Source organism: Myxine glutinosa, chromosome 1 (assembly GCF_964187855.1).
Source record: "Myxine glutinosa chromosome 1, kmMyxGlut1.1, whole genome shotgun sequence".
Lineage (NCBI taxonomy): Eukaryota > Metazoa > Chordata > Myxini > Myxiniformes > Myxinidae > Myxine > Myxine glutinosa.
Genome location: NC_136261.1, coordinates 150,484,990 through 150,508,087, shown reverse-complemented (window position 1 = coordinate 150,508,087; position 23,098 = coordinate 150,484,990). Strand labels below are relative to the sequence as shown.

The 23,098-nt window shown below is 43.2% G+C and overlaps 1 protein-coding gene across 5 annotated transcripts in view; it reads left to right on the top strand.

Moving 5' to 3' along the window:
- Nucleotides 1-23,098, top strand: part of TNPO3 (transportin 3) — a 190,622-nt gene that overhangs the window by 38,995 nt on the left and 128,529 nt on the right. For all 5 annotated transcript variants that reach the window (XM_068119730.2, XM_068119715.2, XM_068119722.2 and 2 more), the window contains exons 7-8: nt 8,073-8,211; nt 20,354-20,500. In XM_068119730.2, the coding sequence (XP_067975831.1) occupies nt 8,073-8,211; nt 20,354-20,500 (286 nt within the window). The remainder of the gene's footprint in view (nt 1-8,072; nt 8,212-20,353; nt 20,501-23,098) is intronic.

Below are 23,098 nucleotides of genomic sequence, written 5' to 3'. Positions count from 1 at the left end.
AGAGTGGTTAAGTCCAAAATATGACATACTATGGCATAAAAACGATTTGCCCGCAAAGCATTGCACCGCAACGGCGGTCACAGAGTGCCATGCACAGCGTGACGTAAGTAGTGCGCGCAGCGCCCCTGGCGGAATTACCGGTCCCTATCAAAGACATTTAATTCATATCGCACAAAATCGACAAAAATCGACACAAAACACGATCGCTTTTCGCTCTGAATTACGTGTGACGGAAATCACCATTGCCCAGCATCGAATGCCAACCAAGATGGCGCCCGGTAACTGCATCTCCACCAATGTGGAGTGAAAGGCAATGGTCACATCACGTGATCGCTCTGAGCGAATCAGTCTAGCGGCGGGGATGGAACATCACGTGATCGCTCTGAGCGAATCAGCGAGCTGTTCTGACACTGGCTGAGATTAGCGGGTACTTCGCTGAAATGCGCTGAGGTAAATATGAATAAAATATATGGATCGTCAAATATTTTGAGGTCGGCCATGTTCGTCCCAGGCTCAATGGCCATTTCTATGCCAAATATCAAGCACGTGAGCCTCTCCGTTTCGGAGTCTATCGGTAACATTACACACACACACACACACACACACACACACACACACACACACACACACACACACACACACACACACACACACACACACACACACACACACAGTGTTTTATATACTAGGGCGTGCCCGTACTATATATATATATCTAAAATTATATCCCCCCCCTCTATTTACATTAAATGGTTTGGTCCATACGGGTTTGGTCCCGTACGTGCGTGCAAAAAAACATGCGTGCAAACAACAACAACAAAAAAAACTTTGAAACCACGTGGCAGTAACGACCACAGAACCCCCCCCCCCTCTATTTACATGAAATGGTTTGGTCCATTGGCAACTTTGAAACCACGTGGCAGTAACGACCACAGAACCCCCCCCTCTATTTACATGAAATGGTTTGGTCCATTCGCAAAGCCAAAGCGAACGGCTTGCGAGTACGGTGACCATACCTTGGGAACCACTTGTCCGATTAATTTCAAACCTTGAAAAGGCACATCCTCGGGTCCCCAGCAATATACCTGGCAAGTTTCAAGTATATCGGACCGGTAGTTGTCGAGAAACAGCGGTCGGTTTGGTCCATTCGCAAAGCCAAAGCGAACGGCTTGCGAGTACGGTGACCATACCTTGGGAACCACTTGTCCGATTAATTTCAAACCTTGAAAAGGCACATCCTCGGGTCCCCAGCAATATACATGGCAAGTTTCAAGTATATCGGACCGGTAGTTGTCGAGAAACAGCGGTCACAGACAAACACACACACACACACACACACACACACACACACACACACACACACACACACACACACACACACACACACACACACACACACACACAGACACACACACATACACACAGAGATTACTGGAATTATAGATAGATATAGATGCCGGTTTATTTGAGTTTCTTTGCAGTGACATCGATTTTATCACATTAGTTTCTAGTTTCATTAGTTTAGTTTCACATTAGTTTCATTAGTGTCTATCCCCAAGATGCCGGTTTATTTGAGTTTCTTTGCAGTGACATCGATTTTATCACATTAGTTTCTAATTTCATTCTCCAGATCTTCAATAGTCCATGCTCTTCGGGTATAGACCACTGATTTCAGGTGTCCACAAAGCCAAAGTCAAGCAGCATTAATCGGGAACCTTGGGACGGCTTGCGAGTACGGTGACCATACCTTGGGAACCACTTGTCCGATTAATTTCAAACCTTGAAAAGGCACATCCTCGGGTCCCCAGCAATATACCTGGCAAGTTTCAAGTATATCGGACCGGTAGTTGTCGAGAAACAGCGGTCACAGACAAACACACACACACACACACACACACACACACACACAGACACACACACATACACACAGAGATTACTGGAATTATAGATAGATATAGATGCCGGTTTATTTGAGTTTCTTTGCAGTGACATCGATTTTATCACATTAGTTTCTAGTTTCATTAGTTTAGTTTCACATTAGTTTCATTAGTTTCTATCACATAGATGCCGGTTTATTTGAGTTTCTTTGCAGTGACATCGATTTTATCACATTAGTTTCTAATTTCATTCTCCAGATCTTCAATAGTCCATGCTCTTCGGGTATAGACCACTGATTTCAGGTGTCCACAAAGCCAAAGTCAAGCAGCATTAATCGGTCCACGATGTCCTATCCACCTCAAAGGCATTGTCAAAAAATGAGAGCATTCAGAGATTGCAGACCCTTGCCAGGACCGATGGTGAATTATAATGGAGGCAAATGGGTCATTTACCCCCAGCCCCAGATGTTGTCCGGGCCAAAAAAATCGAATGAATAAATTAAAATAGTTGTCTGGACACAGGCCATGGTCCAAACTTGGTAATCTGTCCTGTTCTGTATCATAAAATAACTATAATCAAGGGTATAATAACTGGGATGCAGGTACTCATGTGTGTTAAAAAAAAAACGAAATGCCTCCTTCAAAGATGCGAAGAAAGCTCAAAAGCATACTTCCACAACAGAAGCTTTTGATGGAAGTTTTTCTCAGCTAGTGTGGGTTAAGTTCTTCCGTGATAATTCTGATATACAGTACTATTATACTGTAATTTCAAAATTTTAATGTACAAATTTAAGTTTAGAAATTACGAGCTGAATGCACCCGGCGTTGCCCGGGTTCTTTTTGAATGAATTTAATCTGCTGTACATAGGTCTGACGCGAGCCCAGTATCAGTTAGTGCTCAACGATTCCTTGTTCTTTCTTCTGTCGGGCCCCTCGAGAGAGAATTTTGAAAGCATGTGTTGCAATCAGTCAGATATTCCTATTAAGTGCATAAGTTGTACTTCAAAAGAATTGTTAAAGAAGAAGAAGATTTATTGCGAAATGTGCCCAGCCCGGCCGAAGCGGCCTCGACCGGCCTCGCCACCTACCCCATATAGTGGGGTACCATAGTGAAAATGTCGTTACACGGTGGACAAAAGCAATTTTTTCACCAAAGCATCTCCATGGTATACCTTCTAGAAAAAAAGTAAGCTCCAAAAAAAATGATGATGGGCAGTGTAATATCTGCCATCATTATGACGTCATAAGCGAATTATTTCGCAATCATAATTTAAAAATGAATTAGTTAGAACAAGGCTATTAAGTGTATTTTGACATCGAAATATATGTTTCCGAGGTCAAGGAATTCACTGCAATTGTCATTTTTCTTCTTAGACAATGTTTAAAAGATTTATGACATCATTCTGACGTCATCCAGCAAAAAAAAAACTTAGATTCGTCTGCACACAAATTCTTTGATTAGTTAACATCCACATATCGAGAGTTCATAATAATCTTCCCGTTGAATTACAGAATTTAAAACACCACTAGATTTTTTCAGTAGTTTAGACTGAGTTATTATTAGTTACACTTCATCATTATGTCGTCAGCTGGTTTAATAAAGGGGTAAATGACACAAAATTATATATGTTGCATCAAATGTATATGCATATACATTATACAAATACTCGTGATTCTGTCCCATTTTGTAGCAGTGATTCCTTGAGATGCGAAAGAATATTAGCATATCGGCCGACATGTTGTTTCTTCTATCATTATTTTTATTACCTTGTTAAAAACACACAGTGACAGCTCCCCCCTTCCTCACGCAAGTAATTCATTCTTCAAAATAGAAACAGACAGAACTGGAATAAGTGTGATAGCTATAGTGTCGGTGATGAGCTGTAGCTGCAAGCAAGTTATTTCTGACAGTTACAACTGCAAAGTTCTGTGCAGGGTAGACCAGCTTTTGTGCATTTGCAACGACTGACACAACCGGCTTCTGACTTGCAACCACATTTGATGAGCTCTTTACATGCTTTAGCTGCTTCCGGGATGGTCATCCAAACAGGGACCCAGTGGTCATTCTGCATTGTCCATCCCAACCCCTCCGGGGAGGGAACCGTAGGCTGTGCCTGACGACTTGTGGTCCAGATGCCACCCTTGGTATACCACCCTCTTGATATGTTGGAGCAAGGCATCCTAAGTGAATAAAAATGAATTAACTTGTCAGTTCTGCTGTTGCAGTCATGTACAAAATTGTTGAAGTTTCAAACATTTTATTTTCGTTAAAATGTTACAGTTGGAATGTTCATAATTTTCATTTATGTTTCTGAGAATATTACCTACATACCAATTAATGAATACAACTAACCAAGAATCACAGTTCAAGGATGGTTATGTTATTGAATATTGCCTTTGAAAACTGGTGTATAACTTCATGAAAAGTAAAGGTCGATTTCTTTGTAAATAGAAAAATGAATAGAGGAGGGTAAGCCTAATAGATACCTGAGTCGGGGGGATCTTCTCCAAACTTCTCTTTTTCTTGCAGAAAAGTTCTCTGCGTGCATCGTTGACAGAGACTAGATTGCTTGTCACGTCATACATAAGCACTGTAAATCGTTCAAGACACTGGATGTGTGCTGATGAGACGTCGACCGGTTGAAATGGATTTTCTACAATGTGAAGGAATGCACCTGTCACATCGGGATGAGATTTCCAGACCTTCCAAGCACTTCTTTTCCCTTTATCAAGGAAGCAAGAAGTAGTGTCACATCCTGTGAACGCATGGAAGAGGGGTAGGGCTCGGGATTTGTCTTCTCCAAGATTCTGACAGATAGTGTTGATATTGTAATGGCAGAAATTCTTGCCCATACCAAAAGCCACCCACACATCAATGTCGGGATGATCATGGAGCAAAGCTGGAAGCTGACCGACGAGAAGGACTACAACATCTGTGTCTACTGTTCGGATCAGAATCTTCTCTGCTTCTCTGTCCACTGCATGATGAAGATGAACGATGATTCGGGTATCCGCTTCTTCATGTGTGCAGTCCATCATGGGCTCACAATCGCCTCTGGAAATCACTGATGTACCTGCGAATTATACACGAGTAAAGTATTGAGTTATTATATTATTTTAAATCATCTGTTTGTCTATTATTTCTTAAAATGAATAATTATTAGAATTATAAGTACCACAATCATAATGAACAAATTAAACAGAGAATAGATTAGAAAATGATTAGTACCTGAGGTGACATACAGCTCCTTGTCATGAGGACACTCTTCTGTAATCACTATCTGCGAAAGGAATGAGAATAGCTCCTCTTTGTTAGTGCTGTCTCGGAGGAAGTCTTTCCATTTGGTTGGCATTCTGGTCTTAGGTGCTACCTTCCTGCGCACACCACAGCCACGCTTTTGTCGAGTGGACTCCTTGATGCTGCTGTGCAGATACCTGTCCCACACCAAATCCAGTCTCTTCACTCCTTGCAGTTCACGGTGAAGAAAGGGCTGAAAAATTGTTCTGGCATAGTCATCAAATGTAGACGCAGAGGACGTAGGCAATCCATGGACCAGAGCGGCACCATCAAAGATCTTAGTCAAATCGTGCCGATGGTTCTCCTTGTCCGTATTGGTTTCTTGCATTTCTAAATTTGAATAGCTAGACTAAGATCGCATATATTCCAGGGAATGTATTGTTTGAACATGGTCTTAAATCACATTTGAGACCGGGCACTCTTGCATTTATCCCCTAATTCTTATGTTTTATTTTCATTTGTTTTGTTTTATTTTTTTTATTTTTTTACACATTTGAGTAATGACATCACTGCAACATAGTGAGCTTAAAAAGACATATATCAATTACCTGTTTCTTGAAATATTAAATTAATGACTCAAAATCTCAGCACAGTACTTCACAACCTTATGTTATACATTAATTTGCGCTAATATCTTGTTAGTCTATTGTGACGTCATGACGTCATTAAATACACTTCCTGTCAGATTTTTTGGAGCTTACCCTCTTTTTGATCCTTATACATGGGCAAAGCTTTGGTGAAAAAATTGTGCTTTTGTCCACAGTGTAACGGTCCTTGGCATTTTTGTTAATAAGGTACCTCACTAATAACCTTCCCGGGGCCCGTCCCGACATTTTTTGTTTCAGAGGTTTCCTCCTATCTTTCACCGTTCAGGAGATTAGCTCGTGCAGACAAACAAACAAACAAACAAAAACTTGCTTTTATATATACATAGATAGATAGAAGACGATAACACTATAATTAATGTTATATTGTGACATAACGTATAAGATTTAAAAAATGTGATCATGCTGATATCTGATATATTGTGATTTCAAAATGTAAGTGTCCAAAATTAAGTTTATAAATGATAACATAATTTATAAGTTATATTGTAAGTTTATAACTATCAAGATAAAATATAGATCTAAGGAGAATGCGCGAGCAAGGAGGAAGAAGAGAAGTTCAGCAACATCCGGAACGAAAAAAAAGAACAGCTTGTGAGTGTCTCGTCTGGAGTGGACGTTCTGAGAGAGTGCTTACAGGAGAGTAAGAATGATGAGATGCGTAGCGTGGGGGATGTACACATCACGTAGCGTGGGGGATGTACGCACCACTTGGTGCTATTTTTGTATTCCATTACCGTGCTTGTCTTGTTGTCCATTATATATTGTTTCAGTATTATTTTTAGTAATGAGTTTTGTTTCAGAGTTTTCTGATGTTTTGTTTTAGAAGCCAGATGGTTCATGATTGTATTTCAGTTTAATATTATTCATACGAGTATATGTGCGGGTAATCAATTAAATGAGGAAAATAAAAAAACTTATTTTATTAACGTAACTTCTTCAACTGTAAATCTAAATAAGTCAGAGAGACGAGAGATTCTTTACTCGACCTCAGACAACCTGCGCTCTGGGGGTGGCACTCGTGTTAAAACTGGCCCAAAAATATTCTTTGTCCCCGGCTCTGACAAGGCTTAATCCAATACTGGCCTGGGCAAGACGTGTGTCGTTTTGTCCTTTGAGTCCTCAGGGTCATTTCGGTCCTCAGGGTATGTTGGGTCCTCTGGGTATTATGGGTCTTTTGGGGTCTTTCGGGTCCTCTGGGTCTTTGGGGTATTTTGGGGCATCGCAGTCTTTTGCGTCTTCGGGGTCTTTTAGTGTCTTTTTGGGTCCTCTAGGTCGTTTGGTTTTTCACGACGTTTTGGGTCCTTTCGGTCTTTGGGGTATTTTTGGTCTTCAGGGCCTTTTGGGTATTTTATGGGTCTCGGTGGTCTTATGGGTCTTCGGGGTCTTAAAAGGTATTCAAAGGTCGAAGCTCTAAGGGGTCTCAGCAGTGTAAATGGTGGAAAGGTATCTTCCAGCAGTATGCAATTAATAGATGTACCTAATTAATAGACAGGATTTAACTGACGTTCAAACAGTATGTAATTAGTACGCATATAGTCACATGGTTTCCCCGCCTCACTGCTTGACGGCTTCACGGACTGTGTTTTTCAGTTTTATATCTATTTCATTGACGAAGAAGACGTTTTGGTCATAAACATGCATACATACATGCATACATACATACATACATACATACATACATACATACATGCATGCATGCATACATGCATACATACATACATACATACATACATACATGCATACATACATACATACATAACCATATACGTTTGCTCCATTATAATAAGCTTTCCTATGATTCTGAACTTTTGAAACACCCTGCACAATGATTGGTCAAATGTATTAAAGCACAATGGTGTCATGGAAGATGCATTTTTTACCTTGAATTCCTGTAAATTAGTCTCAACCTGATGCCACAAATATCGAAGCAGTTCGGACAATGGCGTCGGGAGCACTGTGCCATGCGTCTTATTATTATTTTTTTTACGTTGAGATACTTTTTTGTTTTAAATTGATGCAGGTTGTGATTCATCCAATTGAATTAAGTCAGTAAAAGTTCATAAATGCAAAAGTTTATAAATGCTTCAATATTGCATTTCAAATGCAATATTGAAGGTTTTCCTTCACTTCAACATCTACCATGAATAAGGCGAGTCGATTCTCACCGAAACTTTGGCTCTACTGACTTGTAAGTCCAGCTTTTGCATTTATAAGCTTTTACTGACTTTTTTTTTTTGTTTGTTTCCATCATTTCATTATTCTCTTCCCAACCTGCCTCTGTCATTGCAGGGTTCTTAGTTACTGTCGCATGTTCACCGAGTTGGGTGAAACTCTTCTCGACATGATTGTACTGTCCCCAGGCCAAGGTTTGGGTGACCTGCGCACCCTCGACATGCTGCTTGTGTGTGTCGGCCACTCTCAATTTGAGGTGAGGCATAATAAAGATTTTTGCTTTTGTCTGGTGACAAGATTCACAAATAATGATTCATTTACTTTGTGTGTTATCACAATGCAAGATACTAGATTTTATTTCTCAGACTTGATATTGTTACAGCCATGGGTTTTGGGTCTATAAGAGGGGAGAATCCTCATTTCCCCTTGAACTTACCTGGCCTGAGGCTACCATACACGAATAACTTCGTGCCGTGGCAGGTTGCTAGTCAACCGTGAGCACCAACCAGTTAACCACGTGCTCCAGTGTCCGCCGGCAATTACTGTTTAACTAGAGGCCATGTGGGTTCCTGGCCCAAGTATCTTCGGGGCCGGTTCACAGAACTGCAACAATAATAAAAGTAATTCTTTGTTTTGTTTACTCATAAACGGACACATAAAACATAATAAAGGATGTAGAGAACGATGTCCCAGTAGAGAACAAGGACATCGAGAGATAGTGCATTCAGAAAGTATTCAGACCCCCTTCACTTTTTTCACATTTTGTTATGTTACAGCCTGAATTTAAAATGGATCAAATTGAGCCTTATGCTGAAATCGTTTAAATTCATTTTTTCCCTCATCGAGCTACACTCGATAGGCTAACCCCCACTCTAGCGGGGAAAATGGCCTTAAAACGATCATTCATTCATTCATTCATTCAATCTACACTCAATATCCCATAATGACAGAGAAAAAACAGGATTTTAGAAAGTTTTGCAAATTTATTAAAAAGAAAAAACTGAAATATCACATTGACATAAGTATTCATACCCTTTGCTATGACACTTGAAATTTAGCTCAGTTGCCTCCCATTTCTCTTGATCATCTTTGAGATGTTTCTACACCTTGATTGGAGTCCACCTGTGGTAAATTCAATTGATTGGACATTATTTGGAAAGGCACACACCTGTCTATATAAGGTCTCACAGCTGACGATGCATAGAGCAAAAACCAAGCCATGAGGTCGAAGGAACTGCCTGCAGAGCTCAGAGACAGGATTGTGTCGAGGCACAGATCTGGGGAAGCCAACAAAAAAATTTCGGCTGCATTGAAGGTTCCCAAGAGCACAGTGAATGAATGAATGAATGATCGTTTTAAGGCCATTTTTCCCCGCTAGAGCGGGGGTTAGCCTTTGGAGTGTTGCAGTGCAGTGATGGTTGTGGAGTGGAGTGTTGCAAAGCCCAGATCGGTGGAGTGTTGCAGTGATGGTTGTCCTTCTGGAAGTTTCTCCCATCTCCACACAGGATCTCTTGAGCTCAGCCAGTGACCATCGGGTTCTTGGTCACCTCTCTTACCAAGGCCCTTCTCCCCCGATTGCTTAGTTTGGCCGGACGGCCAGCTCTAGGAAGAGTCCTAGTTGTTCCAAACTTCTTCCATTTAAGAATTCTGGAGGCCACTGCACTCTTGGGAACCTTCAATGCAGCACAAATTTTTTTGCAGGCTTCCCCAGATCTATGCCTCGACACAATCCTGTCTCTGAGCTCTGCAGGCAGTTACTTCGACCTCATGGCTTGGTTTTTGCTCTGATATGCATTGTCAGCTGTGAGACCTTATATAGACAGGTGTGTGCCTTTCCAAATCATGTCCAATCAATTGAATTTACCACAGGTGGACTCCAATCCAGGTGTAGAAACATCTCAAAGATGATCAAGAGAAATGGGAGGCACCTGAGCTAAATTTCAAGTGTCATAGCAAAGGGTATGAATACTTATGTCAATGTGATATTTCAGTTTTTTATTTTTAATAAATTTGCAAAACTTTCTAAAATCCTGTTTTCTCTTTGTCATTGTGGGGTATTGAGTGTAGATTGACGAGGGAAAAAATGAATTTAAACGATTTCAGCATAAGGCTCAATTTGATCCATTTTAAAGTCAGGCTGTAACAAAACAAAATGTGAAAAAAGTGAAGAGGTCTGAATACTTTCTGAATGCACTGTATGTGGAAGGGAGAGGGCTGGGGGGAGGGGAGGAAGAGAGGGGGGAGGGGTGCATGGGATAAACAAGATGGACACTACAAGGACTTTCAGGAAAGAAAACTGAATTTAAAGGTGGTGGATTTAGGGGGGATTAATGGGGGTAGAAAAGATCAAGGTTTTGGATGGGGGAAGACAAGAGATTGTGGTGAACGGCTGTTTTAAAGACCTGGAGGGAGGAGAGGGATTGAAGAGAGTGAGGGAGTTTGTTCCAGAGGCGGGAGAAAAGAGGAATGAAAGAGTGAAGGTGAGCAGAGAGTCTTGATGTGTGCCCTTTGTAAATGAGTGTGCACGTATGCCCTTTCTAAATTAACATACACGTACGTCGTTTGTAAATGCATACATGGACATCATAATGTACTGTAGATAATTTGACAAGTGTCTGTTTGACTTCTATGCACTTCTGAAATGCTCAATGGAATGAATTGAAAACTTGGGGTTGTACTCGTGTTGTGCATGGGATGGTTTTAGGTGGTTTTAAAAGTTCATATTTCCGGGGGTGCAGGATGGGGGGAGTACTCCAATTCTCTATATTTAAATGGTATTGGTACTAGAGTCCCTGTATAAAGAGAGTTGCGCCATGCGCTGACCCGAGATTTCTGGTCACGTGATTTCGTGGCGCCATTTTGTGTCTAACTTCACCGTGCGTGAACGTCAGCTTGGTACGGGAATGTTGTTTATTGCCAAACAAAATGACTGGTTGTTCTGCTTTTGGTTGTTCAAACCAATCTGGGAAATATAAGATGTATAGATTTCCAAGTGATAAAGTCAGAAATATGGAAAAGAAATATGTCAGAATAATAATAAAAATAATAAAGTCAGAAATATATATATATAAAAAAATATAAATATATATAAATATATATAAATATAAATATAAATATAAATATATAAATATAAATATATATTATATAAAATAATATATTATAAAATATATTATATTTATATTATATATATTATATATATTATTATAATATATATAATATATATATATTATTATATATATATTATTATATATATAATAATATATATTATTATTATATAATATATATATATATATATAATATATAATATAATAATATATATATAATATTAATATATATATATATATAATATATAATTATATAATAATATATAATATATATATACATATATATATATAATATATATTATTATATATATTATTATATATATATAATATATATTATTATATATATATATAATATATATATATTATATATATTATATATATTATTATATATATTATATGTATATATATTGTTGCGAATATGGAATTTGACCTCCATATCCGTTTGTAAATATTCCCCTATCTTCTCCGATACTCCCCAACTCTCCCCTTACCCCATTCCCTAGTCCCATTGTCTGTAAACAACACCCATTAGAGCCGATCTTCCCCTTCATTCCCCCATTAAATGTCGTGCCCAGGTCCCCCGCACCACACGTAGACAATTATAGGACATCTTGCTAGTTATTCTTAATCTATGTCAGTTAAGGACTTGTTTCCATTAATTATGACTCTTCGTTGCACCAGAATGTGATGATATGGCACCAGTAGGAGTTTAGGACCTTCCCATGCCTCCCCGCATCTCTTCCCATCATCTCAAGCTCCAACAACAACCACAACAACAGCGGCTTTGCGTCCTCACTCCGGCTCGGTTGGCCGCCATTGAACATGTGCTCGACGGGGTTACCCAGAAGGGGGCTCCCTGTCGGCCCCTCGTCAAGGGCGGAGCCGGTAACCCCCGCACCCAATGAGAAGCCATGGGCCGATGCCATATGGGGCGGAGCTAACGAGCGAGGGCGTGACTCCCCGCCGGATATACGCGGCCCCGCGCCGGACGTGACGTGAGATGCGCCCCGAGCTTGGAAGGACAAGACGCCACCCTCCCGAGCGCTGAGCGACCTCCCCGGCATCTCCACCAAAGTCGCGACCCACGAGCGCTGAGCGACCTCCCCGGCATCTCCACCAAAGTCGCGACCCACGAGCGCTGAGCGACCTCCCCGCATCTGCTGGACACCACCGTACGCGATTCTGTCCCTGAGCCAGGTGCACCTGAGCCATCGACTGCCGCTTTCCTGGCCATCAAACCCCGTGTGAGTGAGCCTTGTCCCGTTTATCTGTGGTCTGTCTAGGGTTAATATAAGAGTGTGTTTAAGTGCCCACCTTCCTATGTTTCCCTCTTGTCCCTGTAATCTAAACCTTCCGCAATTGTAATAACAACCTTTGAGAACCGTATCCCTGGTGTCGTATTGTGTGATTGTAATCCAGCCGGGTGTCTTCTTTTTCTTTCCTATTGAGCCAGCGTAGCGCGATTAGTCAACATTCGGGCACAATCGGGTAACTTGTACGGATACGGCGGCCATCCCGCTCGGCCCACCATACCATCAAAGTCGTATCTGTAACAATTGGTGTCGGGAGTGAGATTCGAGGCCCGACCAAATTTTGAAGAAAAAAAAAAAAAACGAATAGAGGAAAAAAAAAATTTGGTCAAAATTTGGAGCGGCCGAAATTTGTTTTGTTTTACGAAACTCGAATTTTGCAAGTCGCGCTATGGCGGATCAAGACGGCTGGGGTCCGGTAGGGGAGAGTGAAGCAGGGTCGGTCCAGGACCAAATTGAGGGACATGAGGAGAGCGAAGCAGTGAGGGCGGCAGGTTCGCAAAATAGCGCCGTCACGCACGAAGTAGCGGGCGCGCAAAATGGCGCGCTCGCTCACGTGGTTGAAGGGTCCCAAAATAGCGGCGCCGCGGAGGGCGAGCCTGCGGTGGCGGCTGGGGACGCTGGGCAAACCGGGTTTGACCTCAGATTATTCTTGACCCAACTGAATGCAAAAATGGATAGGATGGAGGGCCAAATGAGGGTTAATAGTGAGCGATTAGAGGGCCAAATGGGGGTAATGGGAAACCAAATGGGGGTAATGAGGGACGAAGCGAGGGGTACCAGTGAGGGGTTAGACAATAATTTTGAGGAGTTAGACAAGAAATTTGGGAAGTTAGACAATAATTTTGAGGGGTTAGACAACGGGATAAAAGAAGTGAAAAATGGGTTAATGGGGGTAGAAAATAGAATGGCTGCCCAGGAGAATCAGATAGAGGGAGTGAAAAATGGGTTAGAGGGGTTAGAAAACAGTATGGAAGGCAAATTGAGGGACATGAGGGACCAAGCGGAAAGGGAAGTTAAACAAATGGAGCAGCAGATAGAGGGGGTCAGAATGGGGGTAGAAACCAAACTGGATGCTCACAGGGAGGAAATGGAGCAGATGAGGGTGGCATCTGGGCAGGAGATGCAAGTGATGGGAGAAGAGATCAGAAGAGGAGTGAGTGAGGAGGTCGGAGGAGTGCACGAGGAGGTGAGGCACTGTAAGGAGCACATGGAGAAGGAGGTGAGAAAGGGGACTGTAAAGTTACAAGGGGGCATAGAGGACCTGACGCAGGAGGTGGAGCAGCTGACGGTGGGACAGACGGAGTTAGTGGACCAGGTAAAGAAGAACACAGCGGTAATAGAGGGTTTAAAATCGACACAGAAGGAGATGAAAAAGGACGTAGGGGTAATTAAAAAAGAGTGCCAGACGGTACATGAGGACCTGACGAGGAAAATGGACAAGGTGGTAGAGGTAATGGAGGTTAAAGAGCGGGAGGTGCGGGAGCACATAGAAAAAAATAAAGTGGAGTTAGAGGAAGAACTTAAAGGGGCGCACGAAGAGATGAAGGAGATGAAGCAAAAATTAGAGGAAGTGGAAGAAGGGGTGAGCGAAATTAAGAAGCGACGGAGAGAGGATAAGAAAGAGATAAAGGAGGAGATAAAAGAATTGGTCCAAAGTCTGTGTTTGGATCGTGATGACGTGCTCATTAACCGGATGAGGGATTCGCAGGTGATGGAGGAGAAGCGAAGAGAAAGAGGACCCGGTGTAAGTGGTGACCAATATGGTCGTGCGTATGATGCGCCAGGGGATTTAAGGAGCTTGGGGGTCGAGATGGACCCGGGTGTTCGTGAGAGGCCGTTGGTGAAGTGTGCGACAGGTCTGGTGTGCGAAAGAGGAGGTGTGCAAGAAAGTCCGACTCTGGGGTGTGTGAGGAAAAAGTGCGTGCCAAGGAGTGAGTGTGCTGGCGAGAGTGAGTCGGTCGTAGCGCGTGTGCGAGGGAGCACGTGGAAGCGCGGGGTGGTGAGTGTTACAGAGGGTGTGACGGGAGAGTGTGCGCAAGAGTGTGCGCGAGAAAGGTGTGTGACGGACAGGTGCATGAGGAAAGAGTGCGCTGTCAGAAGTAAGGAAGAGTGTCCACCTGTGGTGAGTGTTACAGAGGGTGTAACGGGAGAGTGTGCGCGAGAAAGGTGTGTGACGGACAGGTGCATGAGGAAAGAGTGCGCTGTCAGAAGTAAGGAAGAGTGTCCACCTGTGGTGAGTGTTACAGAGGGTGTAACGGGAGAGTGTGCGCGAGAAAGGTGTGTGACGGACAGGTGCATGGGGAAAGAGTGTGCTGTCAAGAGTAAGGGTGAGTGCGCTGTCAAGAATGGTGGTGAGAGTAGTGAGAGTGACATGGAGCGTGAGTTAGTTGTGACAGGTGAGCGAGGATGTACACCTGGGATGGAAGGATGCACACCTGGAATGGTAGAGCGTGAGTGGGAATGCACGCTGGAGTTGGTGGTGAGGCACGTGGTTGGGTGTGCGAATGAGAGCACACCTGTGATTGTCACAGAGGAGGTGACAGAGGAGGGGGTGCGAAGAGGTGTATTGGTGAGGTGTGCGACCAACGAATGTGTGCCAAAGTGTTCGGTGGTCAGGTGTGTGACCAAGGCTGTGAGTGGAATGAGAGTACCGAGGTGTGTAAGGAAAGGTACGAGGAGCATGGAGACGGCTGGATGTGTGAGCAAGGAACGGGCTGCGGGGTGTAAGCGTCCAGGTGAAGCATCGACGTTAGACGGGGTAGAGTTTAGAACGACTTATAGCCGAATCGGGCCCTCGGTGCGTGCGGGGCCTCGCTTTGAACGGCCACGTCTGTGCTCCAATAGGCGGAGCGGGCGGCCCGATAGAAAGAGTCGTCATGGCGACCACTTTTTGTTGAGGAATTCCGGCAGGTCGAGATCGGGACATTGGATGGCTCCGTGCCGAGAAGGTGCGTGGGATCTCGGGCCGGGTAAACCTCCTTCCCTGCACCGAGTGCCGGATGTATCCAGCCGCTGGCACAAAACAACCAGCATCCATTGCTTGGCTTTACGAAGCCGGGCTTTGGACAGGAATTGGCGCACCGAGAGGACCTAATAAGTAGACGGGTGATGGTGATAGTGATAGTAGTGATTTGATACAAAATTTAGAAAAGTGAATAGAATTGGCAGTAAATAGAAAATTTTTGACTTGTGGAATCTGGACGAACAAAATTGATAGTGAGAGACCCCCGATGTGGTGGGATGGCAAATCCACCATCCTTCCCATGGTGGGGCAAAGGAGCAATAGTTTATGGGGTGTATGGCAGTGAAAACTAGCCCGGGTGGGTTAGGATATTGATAGGGATCTAGCGAAGATGACAGTAGGTAACGTTAAGTTTAGTTAGTGACTGATACCTGTAGTGGGGACGCAGGTAGATTAGTATGGATGATAATGACGAGGGAGCGCAATAGTTTAAAGGGACGACTGGGAAGCGCAAGTTTCAGAAGGGAGTAGTTAGATGAGATGATGCCGCGTGTGTGTGAGAATTGAACAGGTGTGATTGCACAGGTGTGCAACTGGACAGGTGTGTGGAGCAGTGTATGAGTAGTGAGTGTGTGGATCAGCGCGAATGCGCTTGGGGAGAGAAGGGTGCAGGTGGCACCAGGTGTGAGAGCACAGGGTGCAAGTACAGGTGTGTGGAGAGAGTTGGAGTAAGTGGTATGGAGTGGTGTGCGTGGTGCGAAGGTGTGGATGGGGGAAGAGTGGACCCCTTTCACGAGTACCCGGGGCGGGTAGTGTAAGTGTTAGGTAGAGGGTACAGGTAAATTGTGGTTGGATATTGGCATTTGTGGTGCGGTTGCAGAATGGTATTGTGGATGGGTGCATTAGTGTTGTGGAAATGGCTGGGCGTGTAGCCTGTTAGTGTGTGTAGTTGGTTGGGCACTCCACCACTGTGAGGATGTCGGCCAGGTGAGGCCGCAGGTGGGCTCTGGGAGCCGGTAGAGTTGTGGATGGGGCCCGAGGATCCGGAGGATGGACCCGGGTAGCCCAGTGCCAGAGAGGGCACCGAGGGGGGAGAGTGCCAGAGGGCCTTCCCCAGGTAGTTAGGTTAGGGCAAGGAGCAGGTAAGCTCGGAGGCAACTGCAGTGGTGGAGGTGTGCAGGTGGGTAGACCCACTGGGAGAGGTACACGCCGCAGCCCAGAAATTGTGCGAGGGCACCGGGAGATGAATCGGGGGAGTGAGACCCCAAATTGAAGAGCACCACAGTTTGGCCAATGGGAATTGGTTTTTTAGAACCCATAGTGTAAGAGGGCCAATGGTTTGGCCGGAGGAAGACCCCGGGTAGTGTAAAGTTGTTAAAGTCATTTAGGAGATAGTTAGGATTGATGAACCTGTCGCACCATACGCAGCCACTTACCTGTGGTGATGATGATGACTCCACACCTGTGTTTTCTTTGTTTTGTTGCAGGAGATGAATCGCTGTGTGGATTTGTGAGACGCATCACGACGTGGATGAGACATTGGAGTGATTCCATCTCTCCCTCCCTCGGAGGGACTGATGATGAATTGGAGATGGCAAATTTTGATGAGAGTTGAAAATGGCAAATTTGATTGGTTAGGAGGGAGAGAAGACGAATTTGGTATATGGGAGGAACGGGGAAGACAGTAGGGATGTTTGTTGATTTGTAAAGTAGATGTTTATGGGTAGTGTTGTGTTTTGTGGATACAGTAAGGGGTAAGGGAGGGGCCATGTAGGTTACCTGGTGGGGGGGGGGGCGTACGATAGGAACGTACCTGTCTCACCTGGTTCCCATGTGCCCCCAGTGTGCATTACCTTATATTGCGTGCACTTTTGCGCCCTTACCACCTTACTCACTTGTTTCTTCTTTTGTCTCCCACCTCCGAGGATCTGGCTTTGGGGTAGAGAGAGAGGAGAGAGAGGTGCTGGCTGCGCAGTTGTGGGCCTGCACTTTCGCTGTTCGCTGCCTGGATCGGTACACCATATGGACCGCAATGTTTGTGGCCACCCACAATGGACCGCAGTTCGTTTGCGGCCAAGCACCACCCGGGGATGGACCTATGGGTCAACGTGGCACCTATGCCATACAGGTGAACCACTAATAATTACCACCAAGTGCACCACAAGAAGAGCAAGAGACACCTGCAGGGTTAGGGGTTGTTGAAGTTATTTTTATTCCAATGAACAATGGTGACTGCACCGATTGGTGGTGGGGTGGTGCTTTTGATGCTGGGAAAGGGTGCTCTGCACATTATTAAAGGCCGTCGGCCACAGAGCACTCGTGGGTTGGTGTATCGATGTTGGCAAGCGCGCTCTCTCTATGCATAACATCTGCATGTGTTCCTCCAAAAACAGGTCCTGGATCGTAGTGTAAATAGCAGCGTAGTCTTGTAAATAATGCTCCCTACCGGCTGTATGTGTAGTTTGAGAATTCTTTCCGGATTCGGTTATCCTGTGGGTGTGTTTCTGTGAGGAGAAGGGTGCAACGTCGCAGGGGGACATATTTACTCATTTGTGAATATCTGTAAAACTGTCGCACTCAGGGTAGAGTTAATAGTAGAGGGAACTACATTGCGTGCCACACTAAAGTAGGTAAAAATTTATCGGGTCGGGACGCCCCGAGGGTAGAGAAGGGTGCAATGTTGCGAATATGGAATTTGACCTCCATATCCGTTTGTAAATATTCCCCTATCTTCTCCGATACTCCCCAACTCTCCCCTTACCCCATTCCCTAGTCCCATTGTCTGTAAACAACACCCATTAGAGCCGATCTTCCCCTTCATTCCCCCATTAAATGTCGTGCCCAGGTCCCCCGCACCACACGTAGACAATTATAGGACATCTTGCTAGTTATTCTTAATCTATGTCAGTTAAGGACTTGTTTCCATTAATTATGACTCTTCGTTGCACCAGAATGTGATGATATGGCACCAGTAGGAGTTTAGGACCTTCCCATGCCTCCCCGCATCTCTTCCCATCATCTCAAGCTCCAACAACAACCACAACAACAGCGGCTTTGCGTCCTCACTCCGGCTCGGTTGGCCGCCATTGAACATGTGCTCGACGGGGTTACCCAGAAGGGGGCTCCCTGTCGGCCCCTCGTCAAGGGCGGAGCCGGTAACCCCCGCACCCAATGAGAAGCCATGGGCCGATGCCATATGGGGCGGAGCTAACGAGCGAGGGCGTGACTCCCCGCCGGATATACGCGGCCCCGCGCCGGACGTGACGTGAGATGCGCCCCGAGCTTGGAAGGACAAGACGCCACCCTCCCGAGCGCTGAGCGACCTCCCCGGCATCTCCACCAAAGTCGCGACCCACGAGCGCTGAGCGACCTCCCCGGCATCTCCACCAAAGTCGCGACCCACGAGCGCTGAGCGACCTCCCCGCATCTGCTGGACACCACCGTACGCGATTCTGTCCCTGAGCCAGGTGCACCTGAGCCATCGACTGCCGCTTTCCTGGCCATCAAACCCCGTGTGAGTGAGCCTTGTCCCGTTTATCTGTGGTCTGTCTAGGGTTAATATAAGAGTGTGTTTAAGTGCCCACCTTCCTATGTTTCCCTCTTGTCCCTGTAATCTAAACCTTCCGCAATTGTAATAACAACCTTTGAGAACCGTATCCCTGGTGTCGTATTGTGTGATTGTAATCCAGCCGGGTGTCTTCTTTTTCTTTCCTATTGAGCCAGCGTAGCGCGATTAGTCAACATTCGGGCACAATCGGGTAACTTGTACGGATACGGCGGCCATCCCGCTCGGCCCACCATACCATCAAAGTCGTATCTGTAACAATATATATTATATATATATTATATATATTAAAATAATAATATATTATATAAAAAATATATAAAATATTATATAATTTTATAAAATATATAAAAAATATAAATATATATAAAAAAAAAATATAAATATATAAATATAAAAATATATAAAAATAATTAAAAAAAAATTATAAATAATAAAAAAATAACAAAATAATAAAAAGTCAGAAATATGGCAATACCACGTACAGAATTTGTTTTAAGTGTGTTCGACTATATGTCGGCTGGAAGTCCTACACCGGAATTGCTCTCGGCACCCTTTAAAAAATATTGGATATGCCCACACTCCTTTCTAAAAGTTATTAAAATTCAGAGAACGACAGCATTGGTTTGTCTTACTTATAATGTTAGCTCTTATATGCAGTGTTGGCTTGTAATATGCATTGCCATACCACTTTTAATATCACCACACAGCTCTTTTTCACGGCAACAGCTGAGTTTTTGACAAAACAAATATCACCTGTATGTAATAATAAGACTAAATATGTGTAGTAAATTTTTTTTTAGCAGATTTAGAATATATCACCCCATATCGCGAATGTACATGTATATCTAATCCAACACACTTAGACACAAAATGGCGTCCAAATTTGAGTTGACACAACTCTCTATATACAGGGACTCTAATTGGTACTGTACAGTGTTGCTCCCAGTGGGGATGCTGGAGTATTACAAGTCGTACTCGGTACAGTATGCTAATTCTGGGGGTACTATCGGTAACTTGTTCTTGGGGTTCTTCTTTGGTCATTGCATCTGTATTTACAGAAAGACAGTTTCCATTTCAGGATACCAAAGTCAGCCACCTGGCCACACATTGCTGTTAGGGGTATAAAGTACAGTTCTTTATGCTAACAAGAAGGCTACACTCTACCTGTGTGGTTGATGGCTATGAATGGACATATTTATTACTTAGGAAGGGAAACGTGGAAGCAGGAATTTGGAAACCAAATTTAGATATTTGTACAAACCTTGTGATGGTAAAGGAAATTAACAAAAAGCACATTACATATTTAATTCTGAAAGTGACACAGTTTAAGCAAATGTATAAATCTGCACTGTTGTAACTGTTTAACTGTCATGGTTACACTTGCATTTGTAATCATTTTTACTTCTTTTTGCTTTACCTGTTCATGACCTCTATTCATGGTTGGTGGACAGGTAGCTGACATAACATTCAACTTATGGTACCGACTTGGGGAGCAAGTGTTCAAGCTGAACGATCCTCAGCTCAACGCAATTTTCCGGCCTTATGCACAGAGGCTCATCCACGCACTTACACGGCACTGCCAGGTGGATTCAGACCACGTAAGTACACTTGGCGGTCTCTGTAAAAGTCATTACCATACCTTGTTTGGAAGCAAATGTAAAAGTAATGCACAAGCATTGTAAACTTTAAGTTATTTACCACTGCACGTTTTCATTGACGAAGTTTACTTCATTTATGTTGATAAGATGAATCGTTTTTGATGGTGTAACAACTATGGGTATGAATTTTTTTAAACTTTGCAATTTCTCTATCAACCTGTCATTCATTTATTTGTATGGACATTACTTATTTTATGGAGGGGAGATAATGGTGAGGAGGTGAGAAAGTTGATTTTTGCTTTTGTTTTAGCTATACCCGAATAATCCACACTGCTGTGCATTAACTACTTTTAATATTTCTAAACTTCATTATTACAGTAACATCACTTATTGCAAGTCTTTCCCTTGGAGTGCAGACCTACATTAAAAAGTTGCTTTCACGAAGCATTTTGCTTTTTGCATCAGTTCTGTGTACAATCCCTTGTCGTATAATTATTTGTCGTGCAATCCATTGTCGTACAATCCGCTGTGTACAATCCCTTGTCATACAATCCGCTGTGTACAATCTCTTGTCGTATAATCTCTTGTCGTATAATTATTTGTCGTACAATCCCTTGTCGTATAATTGCTTGTCGTACAATGTGCTGTGTACAATCCCTTGTCGTACAATGTGCTGTGTACAATCCCTTGTCATATAATTATTGTCATACAATCCCTTGTCGTATAATTATTGTCATACAATCCCTTGTCGTATAATTATTTGTCGTACAATCCCTTGTTGTATAATGTGCTGTGTTCAATCCCTCGTCATATAATTATTTGTCATACAATCCCTTGTATAATTTCTTGTCATACAATCCCTTGTATAATTATTTGTTGTACAATCTCTTGTCGTATAATTATTTGTTGTACAATCCCTTGTTGTATAATTGCTTGTCGTACAATCCCTTGTTGTACAATGTGCTGTGTACAATCCCTTGTCGTATAATTATTTGTCATACAAGCCTTTGTCATATAATTCCTTGTCGTATAATTCCTTGTTGTATAATTCCTCGTCGTATAATCCCTTGTTATACAATCCCTTGTCATACAATGTGCTATGTACGATCTCTTGTCGTGTAATTATTTGTCTTACAATCCTTTGTTGTATAATTGCTCATCATATAATTCCTTGTCGTACAATCCCTTGTCGTATAATGTGCTGTGTACAATCCCTCGTGATATAATTATTTGTCATACGATCCCTTGTTGTATAATTCCTTGTCGTACAATCACTTGTCATACAATGTGCTCTGTACAATCCCTTGTCATACAATGTGCTGTGTACAATCCCTTGTCATACAATGTGCTGTTTACAATCCCTTGTCGTACAATGTGCTGTGTACAATCCTTTGTCATATAATTCCTTGTATAATTCCTTGTCGTACAATCCCTTGTCGTACAATCCTTTGTCGTATAATCCCCTGTTGTACAATCCCTCATCATACAATGTGCTGTGTACAATCCCTTGTCGTATAATTCCTTGTCGTATAATTCCTTGTCGTATAATTCCTTGTCGTATAATTCCTTGTCGTATAATTCCTTGTCGTATAATTCCTTGTCGTATAATTCCTTGTCGTATAATTCCTTGTCGTATAATTCCTTGTCGTATAATTCCTTGTCGTATAATTCCTTGTCGTATAATTCCTTGTCGTATAATTCCTTGTCGTATAATTCCTTGTCGTATAATTCCTTGTCGTATAATTCCTTGTCGTATAATTCCTTGTCGTATAATTCCTTGTCGTATAATTCCTTGTCGTATAATTCCTTGTCGTATAATTCCTTGTCGTACAATCCTTCATGTCGTACAATCCCTTGTCGTACAATCCCTTGTCGTACAATCCCTTGTCGTACAGTCCCTTGTCGTACAGTCGCTTGTCGTACAATCCCTTGTCGTACAGTCGCTTGTCGTACAATCCCTTGTCATACAATCCCTTGTCGTACAATCCCTTGTCGTACAGTCCCTTGTCGTACAGTCCCTTGTCGTACAGTCGCTTGTCGTACAATCCCTTGTCGTACAGTCGCTTGTCGTACAATCCCTTGTCGTACAATCTCTTGTCGTACAATCCCTTGTCGTACAATCCCTTGTCGTACAATCCCTTGTCGTACAATCCCTTGTCGTACAATCCCTTGTCGTACAATCCCTTGTCGTACAATCCCTTGTCGTACAATCCCTTGTCGTACAATCCCTTGTCGTACAATCCCTTGTCGTACAATCCCTTGTCGTACAATCCCTTGTCGTACAATCCCTTGTCGTACAATCCCTTGTCGTACAATCCCTTGTCGTACAATCCCTGGTCATACAATCCCTGGTCATACAATCTGCTGTGTACCGCTGTGTACAATCCCTTGTCATACAATCCATTGTGTACAATCCCTTGTCATACAATCCATTGTGTACAATCCCTTGTCATACAATCCGATGTGTACAATCCCTTGTACAATCTGCTGTGTACAATCCCTTGTTGTACAATCCTTTGTCGTACAATCCTTTGTCGTATAATTCCTTGTTGTACAATCCCTTGTTGTACAATCCCTTGTCGTACAATGTGCTGTGTA